This window comes from Myotis lucifugus, unplaced genomic scaffold, assembly GCF_000147115.1.
Source record: "Myotis lucifugus unplaced genomic scaffold, Myoluc2.0 scaffold_100, whole genome shotgun sequence".
NCBI lineage: Eukaryota > Metazoa > Chordata > Mammalia > Chiroptera > Vespertilionidae > Myotis > Myotis lucifugus.
This window is the reverse complement of record NW_005871148.1, coordinates 2,667,912-2,679,203: the sequence shown is the minus strand read 5'-3', so window position 1 is coordinate 2,679,203 and position 11,292 is coordinate 2,667,912. Positions and strand designations below refer to the sequence as shown.

Sequence of the window (11,292 nt, the reverse complement as noted above, 5' to 3'; positions counted from 1 at the left end):
TGCAGCCTGGGTCCCCCCCAACTGCCCTCCCCTGCAGGCCTGATCGCCCCCAACTGTCCTCCCCTGCCGGCCATCTTGTGGTGGCCATCTTGTGTCCACATGGGGGCAGCCATCTTTGACCACATGGGGGTGGCCATCTTTGTGTGTTGGAGTGATGGTCAATTTGCATATTACTCTTTTATTAGATAGGATTGCCTCTACCTATAGGTCCTTCCTTTCCCGTATCCTGGGGTCCCTGTCCCAGAGGCAACTGTTGTCCTTAATCTAGTGGTATCATTGGCTCACTGTCCCCACATATGCAGAGATATGTCCTATTTCCCTTGGATATATACCTATGAATGGAGAGAATGGCATTTTATCTATTGTATAAGGTAGGGATCTGATTTCATTTTTTTCATATGAATAACTTACTGTCTTGTCACAATTTGTAGACTGGTTCATCATTTACCCACTACACTGTGATGCCAGCTATGTTCATGTGAGCCAGTTTCTAGACTCGACATTACCTTCCATTATTCAAGTTTTTCTATTCTCTATGACAGCAATTTTCAACTGGTGTGTCGTAAGAATTTTTAAAACATACAATTCCTGACTATGTAATCAGGGGCATCACCTCTTTTCCCTTAGATTGTCAAATAAAAAAATGACAATCTAAGGCAGTGGTTCTCAACCTTCCCTCAACCTTCCTAATGCCGCGACCCTTTAATACAGTTCCTCATGTTGTGGTGACCCCCAATTTCATTGTGACAAATTGAACATAATTAAAGCATAGTGATTAATCACAAAAACAATATGTAATTATATATGTGTTTTCCGATGGTCTTAGGCGACCCCTGTGAAAGGGTCATTCGACCCCCCCCCTATATATATATATATATATATATATATATATATATATATATATATATAGATATATAGATATATAGATATATAGATATATAGATATATAGATATATATAGATATATAGATATATAGATATATATATATATAGGTATATAGATAGATAGATAGATATATAGGTATATAGATAGATATAGATATATATCATATAATGGCATTGCATCTTATTGGTCACATTGCATAATAAGGTTGAATCTGATTGGTTAATTCTGAGTACCACAGATGTTATATAGGCACTTGATTTTTAAAAAATCACATTGGAGCATAAAGGGTAGGTAATTACTATTATTATTTTTTGTAAATCAATCAAAATTACACCTATTTTTGGTCAGGTCAGCAACTGATACAATATTTTTTGATGTGCTACAGAATTTTAGTAATTAATTTATGTATGCCATGGGATGAAAAAGGCTGAAAATCACTACTCTATGATAAAATTATACTGTGTTAATTTTAGTGACATTATTTTAGGTTCTAATATGTGGTATGGAATGTCATGCCACCTGTCTCTCCTCCTTTAGGAATCTCATGGTACTGTGTTCGTCCCTGTACACTTTAGATTCGGCTTGTCAAGTTTCTTGAAAGCTCTTGTTGAAATATTAATTGAACGTGCAGTAATTAATGCTGTCAGTCATTTTGGGAAGAACTGATAAATTGAGACTTTCCAACACCCTGACACATCTCTCAGTTATTAGATCTTCTTTAATATCTTTCTAAAAGGCCTATAGAGCACTGCACATCTTTTGGTAGACATTTCTGAGAATCCTATATTGTTATAGTTGTAAATGGTGTTTGATAATTTTTTGCTAGTGTGTAAAAATTACAAATGATTTTAACATTAATATTTTATTCAGACCCCTTTTAAACTCCTTTAGTATTTGGAATAATTTATACATACATTTTGCATTTTCTCTATAGACAGTCCTAACATCCATGATTAAAAACAGTTTTGCTTTTGTATTTTTGGTCATAGAGTTATGCATATAAGTAGTGGTAGTAAGTATTCTTTTCTTCTTCCTGATTTTAAAAGAGCTATTTAAAACTTCACAATAAAGAATGAATAAAAAATGCTGAGATTTTGCTAACTACCTTTTATGTGGTTAAGAATGGTCTCTTCTATTTCCTATTTTGCTAGGAGTTTTTGTCTTGGAATTTTATCAAATGGTTTTCTGTGTATTGAGATAATCATAAGGCTTTTTAAAAAATACTTTAATGGAGTAAATCATATTATAGGTTATTTTCTAACATTACACCAATATTATGTCCTTTCCAATTCTTTCATGATGTATTATCACTGGATTCAATTTGCTAATAATTGTTGAGGTTGACCGAAGATTTTTCTTTTTTGAAGATGTTTTTTAATTGATGTTATGCTGACCTCATAATTTGAGTTGCGGAAAAATGCTTTTTCTATTCTCTGAAAGAATTAGTATCAGAGTGAGTTATTTGTTTCTTAAATACTTGGTGGAACTGGCCAATAAAGCCATCTGGCCTTGATATTTCATTTCTGGAAAGATTTTTCACTACTATTTAAATGTTTCTAATGGTTATAGGATGACTCATGTTTTCCACTTTTTTCTAGTCAGTTTTGGTAGATTTTTATAGCTTAGAGATTTTCCTTTTCATTTAAATTCAATATTTATTGGCATTTATAGATTTCAATAAATGGTAAGCTGCCCTTATATTCTTGGCTACTTGATGATTACATATTTTTATACTTTATTGGACTTGGTTTGCTCATTTATGTCTGTGTCATGAGTGAGTTGACCTATAATTTTTATTTCTCTTTGTATTTGTCATCCTTCAGTATCAATATTATAACTTCTGAAATAGTCTGAGAGTGTATTTATCTTTCTCCATTCTTTGGAAAAGTTTGTAAAAGACTAGAATTATCTGTCTCTTGGGAGATCTTTTTTAGAACTCACCTGTAAAATTATTTGAGTTTAATGTTTACTTTGTGGGGATATTTTAAACTATTTTTTCAATTTCTTCAATTTGTTTAGTTGTTCTACTTCTTTTGACATTTTATATTTTCATAGGGATCTATTTCACTTAGGTTCTTCAATTATTGGCATAATATTTCTATGGTACTATCTTATTATCTTTTTAATCTATGATGGATCCATAGTATGCCCTTTTTAAAATTTAATATTAAAATTTTATTTTAATTTATTTTACTTTGTCATTATATTACTTTTCTAGATAATACTGTCATAAGTTTATTTTTATCCCTAATATTAATTTGTGTTTTCTTTCTTGTTTTTAACAGTCTTACCAGAAATTGTTCTATATTACCAATGTCTTAAAGTGGTTGCCTACTTTTTAAAAAATTAAACTTTTAAAAGCACATAACATGTTAGGGCTACATATTTCCTTTGCTTGGCTCCATCCTTCAGGATTTGATAAGTTATATTGTCTGCTTGATAATTATTCTGCTCACTATTTCTGTGTATTCTTGCTTCTCCTCAGTTCTGGAAAATTCTCAGTCGCTATAGTTTTATATCTTCCCTCTGTCTTTTCTCCTTCTGGGACTCTAGACATGTAATACATCTTCTTATTTTACCTTTCATAACTTTCAATATCTCATAGTTTTTATCCTCTGATATTACTGTGCTGAATTATGGGTGGTTTATAAAAACCTCTCTTCTGTTTCACCACTTCTTGCTTCTGCAACATTGAAACTTAACTCATTTATTCTACCTTTTATACAAAAAAATTCTTTGCTGCAAATTGTGTTTGGTTCTTTCTCAAATCTGGCCATTTTTGCTTAATCTCTCCTGGGTTATTCATTTATGATTCCATCCTTTGTTTCTTTAAATATTTAATACATGTTTATTTTATGTGCTTTCTCTGGTAATTCTGATACCTAAAGTGCTGGCCAGGGGAATCTCTGTTCACTCTTATCAGTGGTGGTTTTCTTCTGGGCTTAGTAATTTTTGAATATAATCTCATTTTTGGTTTATCTTAATTTATGGGAAACTTGGAGACATTCAACTGCAGGAGCTTTTCTGAGAAGAGCATTTGTTTTAGCTTCAGGTGGGCATTGATAACACTACTGATCTGGAACCACTTTGGCCTATTACGCGCTCTCTGACTTAATCCATGGCATCATGTTCAGCCCCATATTCCTTCCCCCTGAAGGTGCAATGCAAATAAGGGCATTTGCCCTCAGATACCTTGCCTTCTGAACTGTGCTTACTGCTCTTCTTGTTTTTGGCACGTGCAGTTGTACATGTGTGTGATTTTTGTTTTGTTTTTCCCTTTGGATATTTCTCTTTCTATGAGCAGAGGAAGAGGAAAAATTATATTTATATGGAATCTAGTTATTTCATATCATGAGGGCCTCTCAGAATATCTGGCCTGCCGAACTGCTTGACTTTTATGACTTTCCTATTCATAGCCTCTGCCCATTTTTTTCATTTTTCACAACAAGGTTATTGCTGACATGGAGGCCCAAGTTCACAAGCTGAGAGAAGAGCTGATTAATGTGAACACACAGCGGAAGCAGCAGCTGGTAGAGCTCGGTCTTCTCCGTGAAGAGGAGAAGCAAAGGGCTGCCAGGGACCATGAGGCTACTGTCAGCAAACTGAAGGCTGAATCAGAGAAGATGAAAATAGAGCTGAGAAAGACTCATGCAGCTGAGACGGAGATGACGCTGGAAAAGGTAAGGTATCCACCTCGATGTTTTATAGACAAGTGAAACCCATGGCTGCCACCCTCACATTTCATCTCTGGAAGGTGGGGGACAGAGAATTACTCTTCACATTGTTCAAATGAGCAATTTAAGTATCTTTTTGTATTTCTAAGCACCACTAAAATCATATAGGGAATTTCCTAACTTTTTTTGTTAACTTTCTCTGAAGTAATTACATAGAATATCCCATTCTGTATCAATTAAATACACACTGTGATACAACAATGTTATAATATTGTCAAATATTATACAGGTTAGGAATGCTGGGGCTGTAGCCCTGAATTTTCTTGAGACTAAGTGTCAGATATTTTCCAGATTGTCTAATAATTATTTCTAAATGTTACAGTTTTTAGAAGTGTAACATACATGATGGCATATTTTCCCAGATTGATATTTCAGATTGGGAAAAGATTTAAAATTATATATTTTTGAAATAAATGTCAGTATAATATTGACATATTTGGAGTTGACTTATCTTCCAGGAACAATCTCAAATATTCTTTCTTTTGATGTTTTGGAAAAGTGTAAATCTTTTAATTGGGTAGTAAATGTGAATTGTTCTAAGCATAACAAATGTAAATCGTCCCTTGGGTTTCTTAAGGCCAATCTATACCTTGGGATAAAGAACTTGAAAAGTGTAGCTGAAGAATATTCTAATTCTGTTTAATTTTCCTCTCTTCTTTGTCTTTAAATAATTTTAAACCTTCATAGCGTATACAACACCGTGCTAGGCACTACTCCATTGATGTTACATGGAGCAAGAACCCAAGGTGCTTACTTTGTAGTAGCTAATTTTATCTGAGAGTCACATTTCAGCCAGCTTTGCCCTTAGCAGCATAGCTCTGAGCCAAGAAATATATAGGAAAATGTCCCTAAAGAGGTGGGAGGGAGCCTAGCTTCTTGGAGGAACAGCAAGGAGGCCACTGTGGCTGGAAATGATGATGGAGGAGGAGGATGAGGTGGAGGTGGAAAAGGAAGGAGGAGGAGATGAGGTTAAGGACAAAACCTCAGAGGTGGACCAGGCCCTGTAGGTGTGTCTGGGCCTTTAAAAGGGCTTTGCTTTGACTCTCCTTGAGTAGAGGAGGCTTGACAGGTTTTGAGCAGAGGTGTGACATCTGATTCACCTTTGAAAGGATCTCTCTGCCTGCTAACGCTGAGAATAGACTGAATTGAGGGCAAAGAAGGAAGTAGAGAGACTAGTTTAAAAGCTATTGTAAGAATTTAGACAAGAGATGATAGAGGCTTGGGCCTCAGGCAGTAGCAGTGACGGTGGTAAAAACTGATCAGATTTGGGTAATGTTCTGAAGGTACATCTGGCCAGATTTCTTGTTGGTTCAGGTGGAAACAGAGGGGGAGAGAGAGAGCAGTTAAGAATGTTTCCAAGGTGACTGGCTAGAGCCAGTGGACACAGGAGTGACCCTTCGCTGACGGGAGGAAGACTGCAAGAACGACAGGTTGGGTTGTTTGGGATGTGTTCCAGTTGAGATGCCTTTTATATATCCGAGGGAGGATGTTAGTGATAATTCCATCAAAGCAGTACAAAATGATAGTATTTTGATGCTAAAATATACAGTTTCAGGAAGTAGGGATATTTGCCTATATGGAATAGCTTTAGTCTTCTGACAATAGCAAATAAAAGAGGGACTAATGGAGAGTGAAAGTGATGTTGCAGGGACCTTTCTGGTAATTCTTACACACACCTCTCCTTGACTTCAGTCATATCTGCCATCAGTTCAAAATAATTCTAAGTAAATGGTCTTGAATGGCACAGATACCAGTGCAGCTCAGTTTAAGAAATTTGGACATACCAAAGCCAGACTCATAAAACATAAAATTTAGCCCTGCTGGTGGGGCTCAGTGGTTGAGCATAAACCTATGGACCAGGAAATCAAGATTTGATTCCCAGTCAGGGCACACGTCCTGGTTTTGGGCTTGATCCCCAGAGTGGGGCATGCAGGAGGCAGCCAATCAATGATTCTCTATCATCATTGATGTTTCTCTCTCTCTCTCTCCCTCTCCCTCTCCCTCTCCCTTTCTCCCTCTCCCTCTCTCCCTCTCCCTCTCCCTTTTTCCCTCTCCCTCTCCCTCTCCCTCTCCCTCTCCCTCTTCTCTCCTCTCTGAAATCAATAAAAATATATTTTTTGAAAAGCATACAATTTAGGCCTTGATTTTTCTGTATTGTATATTCACATTTTAAATGTTTTAAATGTTTCTTTTTAATTGATAAAATTTTTCAAGTATAGGTTTATATGTATTACTAATTGATAACAAAAGCATAGCATTAGAAACCCTGGGTAATTCATTTGGCAAATATTTCTGGAAGATTTCCTATATCTCAGAAAGGCATTATCCCAAGCACTGTGGGGACACACAGAAAAAAAGGAAAAAGTGGCACTGTCTTCAAGTAGATTCTAAAAAGCAGCGACTGCAAGACACATACACACAATTGTAATGTGAGGTAGAGTATGGATTGGGGGAGAATTCTTTTCTGTTAAGGCAACCAGGGAAGATTAACTGGAAGAGATGTCACTTGAACTAAACATAAGTAGATATGTAAGATGGCATTCTAAGCCAAAGGAACAACAGTAGGAGCAAACAGAAGCGTGCACATGTCATAGAGGTCAGTCAAGCAGAGTGGCTGTGATGAGGCTAAGAGACAGCTAGAAATCATTGCAAGTCTCCAAAGCTGTGATAAGCCTATGGCTTCACTGTGGAAACAGTACGAAGCTACTGAAGATTTTGAGGAAATGAAGTGTCAATAGCCAAGTGATTATTAGGAAAATCTGTCAGTGTTGGCAAGCTGCCATAGCAGGGAAGTAGTTGGTGGGGACCTGATTAATTCAGGCTAGAGGTCCCTGAGGACGTACTAGAGGTGTACGAAGGTCGTGAACATACAGCAGTGAGGATGAGGAGACATGCTTGAGAAGCACCTCAGAGATGGCATTGATTAGAATGGTTAAGTATAAATCAACCCTTAATCATTTGGGAATGTAGGAGGACTTTCTGATTTCAGGAAGAAAAGATTAATTCAGTTATGGACATGTTGAGTTGGAAATGCCATCACTACATCTAGCTGTGATGTTCATTTGCTATTGAAGGAACATTTGTGGGGAATCATAGGAGAAGGCAGGGCCAGAAAACCCTCTCTGTAGGAGTCACCTACAAAGAGGGCCTGTTCAGGAGGGGAAATAGAAAACAGTGGTGAAGAAAGAGCTTCAGTTAAGAGTCTGGGAGAAAATAGTCAAGGAAGGGTCATCAAGGTAAAAGGAATATGAGAAGAATGAGTTTTCATGGAAATAAAGGAAGAGAATATTTAGAAAGGAGTATTTTCAAGAATGTGACAGAGAATCAGGAGGGATAAGGGTGGAGGAAAGGTCACAGGATTGGAAACTGAGAAGTCATTGATGATCTTGGACAAAGCACTGAAAATGATAGTGTGGACAGAAACACGGTTGCAAAAGGTAAGTGAGAGTAGGGAGGAAGTGGGGATTCATGAATACTCTATTGTTGTTGTTGTTTTTTTGGAAAATCTGATATTAAAAGGGAGGTGGAGTCCCAAAGAGCAGCAGGAGTTAAGGATAATATCTTTTTAGGCTGAAAATGTCTTGAAATACAGGAGAAAGAACTGATGGAGAGGAAGAGCATAATGATGCGAAGAACCAGGGGTAATTGATCTGAGAGATGAGGGTGTGAATGAAATTACCAGCTCAGGTCAACCCTCTCCCCTTGGCTACCAGGATCCAGCCACAGGAGACATTGGTCTGTTTCTGGACCCACCTTGCTCTCTCCTGCCTCCAGGTCTTTGCACCTGCCACCCCTCTGCCTAGAATGTTCTTCTCCATGATTTTCCATGGCCACCCACCCTCCTCATCATCAGTCTGCACTTCTCAGTGTCCTTCCCTGACCTCTGTATCTCAAGTCTTGCCTACTTCTACCATCTTACCTTTTCCCATTGTCTTCAAGGCTCATCTCACTATCTGAAATAATCTTTTAATTTTTTCACATATTTATTTTCTATTTATCCCATTGGGACTAAGATCCATTAGCAGGACCTTGTCTATCTTATTCATTTCTGTCCTGCTAGTGTCTAGAAAGACACTAGCCCTGGCAGTGTAAGCCTGCAAGGACGGAGTGCTCCTGAATTGAACAGAGAACAGAAGTCATACAAGAAGCTAGAAATGAGGTTGAGCATAGTAATTTTAACTGACGTGGATAAAGGTTTATCAGAGTGTGGGGGCTTGGCAGAGAAAGTCTAGAGCCCTACGTGGGCTGGTGATTACCACCATGAGTTTTGTTCTTGCTGGGTTGATGAAATGAGCCAACCCCAAAGTCCATATGACAAAATTGTAAGTGCTGGGTTCTTAATATGAAGATTAATTTGTATTTTGGATGATAAATGGTTTTACTTAACTAATAAAAGGAGTTTAGCCATTTCTAAATGAAGACCTGGACATGGGTGCCCTGAAAACAGTCCTTGTTAAATATTTGTTTCTAAAGCTCCAGGATCATGGGTGGGGCCTGGTTCAAAGTAGGCATTCATAAATGCTGTGTGTGAATGAAAGAAGGATGCTGCACTGAGAAATCCAGTATAGCCTCTGTGAATGATAATACGGATAAATAAAAATATTGTATTGATTTACTCAAATTTGATTTTAACCATTATAAATATTTTAGGTAGGATAAAATTTATCTTTATAGTCAAATATGTATTTGTTTTTTAATGTTGTAATTTCCTCCATCTTACTTAATAAATTAAACACATAGCATCAATTTTTTTCCCCATGTGGTTTGAATTTTTGGTACACAAACTAGACATTTGAGTTCTTATTATAAAAATTTAAATTAGCACTAATAGGTGGTAGGTAATTCTGTTGCTAGACTATTTTGTAATTGTGCGTCTTACTTGAATTCTTATTGTACCTTATAAAAGACTTAATGTTTTACCACGTTTAAATAAATCTGAAAGTTAAAGTATTTGCTAGCAGTTCAAAATCCAATCAGAATCAAGGGGGTTCTATTATTTATATATGTAAAAGGCTAATATGCAAAGTGTCCCCTCAGGAGTTTAACCAGGAAACCGGGAGTTCGATCGCTCGCTATGACATGTGCTGACCACCAGGGGGCAGCGCAGAATGAAGGAGGGCCCCAGCCAGCAGTCAGCAGCCAGCAGCCGGCAGCCAGGGAAGGAAAGCCCCGGCCAGCAGCTGGAAGGCCCCTATCGACCCTGATCGCAGGCCAGGCCTAGGAACCAGACCTGTACACAAATTTCGTGCACCGGGCCTCTAGTTAAGTATAAAATTAAGGTTCAAAGAGGAGAGGAGAATGACGTCAGAATAATAAATAATCTAATTAACACCCCCTGAGGTATGGGCTGTTCCAGCAGCCTTGCAGTGTTCGGTTATAAAAGATTTCCTAAGCCCAGGTCCTCTGTAGGTTCTGCCAGTGGCGATTTAGCCCGAGATGATATGTTTCGTAGCTCTGAGGTAAGAGAAACATGAAATACCTCCCCAAGGTAGAAATTCTGAAATAGGGAATCCCAGAGAATAAATGATTGACATTTGCATCCCTAACGCTGCTTTTCTAGTCTTTTCAAATCTTTTTCAACCAAATCAGAACAAAATCCATAAAATATGAACCTTTGAAAAATTAAAGAACAGTACTGAGTGTTGGTAGTGGGTAGTTTTCAGAAGACTGATGAAAACATTGGTATTTAAAATGTGCCATTGTTTAAGAAATATATTCAGCTATTTTAAAAATAAATTTTCTTGAAATAGAAGATATTTTAGAACACATGGAAGAGAAGACTGTAAAAGTCTCTTGTTATTACCGTCTCCCAGAGAAACCGGCAGTAACCATGTGAATGTAAAATAGCTGTGTTAACCGAGATCATAATAACTAAACTGTTGTGTCTTTTACTTTTTTAAAAGTTATGCTAAGAATATACCTATGCCATTTGAAATTTTTTGAAAATATAGTCTTCATTGTTTCATGATATTCCATTTTATTAATGTAGCATACTTGATTGAGGTGTTCCTTTATTTTTAAGAGTGAAGTTGAACATTTATAACAGATTTGTTTTTCACATTTCATTTTCTGGAGTTGCCAGTTTTCATTCTTGGTCAGTTTCTCTTCTGTGGGTGTGCTAATGTTTTCCTCATCACCTTTCTATAACTCATTTTATATTTAGAATAAAAGTCTTATTTTTGTGGCAAATATTTTTTGATATCTGCCTTTTAATTTTATCATTTTATTTTATGATACACACAAAAATTTCCATTTAGTGTAATCCTTTGCGAGTTCTTTATTATAAGTAGTAGTGTGGAGCCTCACAATTTGATATTTAAAAACATGACTACATCAAACATTTTCTACCCTGTGCTTTACTAAGTAAAAAGCTTTTATGAAACTGACATAGCATTTACCGGCTTGGGTTCCCGGTCTGTAATTTGAATGGCTTGAAGGGGCTCTGCCAGCCTAAAGTCGTTGGAAGGCTTTGAGCAACAACTCAGCATCTTTTTCAAATGTAAGGAAAGCTCCACATGGCATAATTATTCACAGCTAAGGTCATAGGAACTGCTTAAACCTTTGAAATTTATAATTAAAGGATTAATATGAAGACATTGTCATTTTGGCTTAAAATGGATTTTTAATCTCAATTCTGTTCTTTTTACTTTGATCTTTCCCTTTGCTAAAAATA

At 36.7% G+C, this 11,292-nt stretch overlaps 1 protein-coding gene across 1 annotated transcript in view; it reads left to right on the top strand.

The window, feature by feature from the left end:
- CEP112 (centrosomal protein 112) overlaps positions 1–11,292 on the top strand; it is a 281,747-nt gene that overhangs the window by 163,537 nt on the left and 106,918 nt on the right. Inside the window, exon 21 of the mRNA XM_014458887.2 lies at positions 4,335–4,565. Coding sequence (XP_014314373.1) covers positions 4,335–4,565 — 231 coding nt within the window. The remainder of the gene's footprint in view (positions 1–4,334; positions 4,566–11,292) is intronic.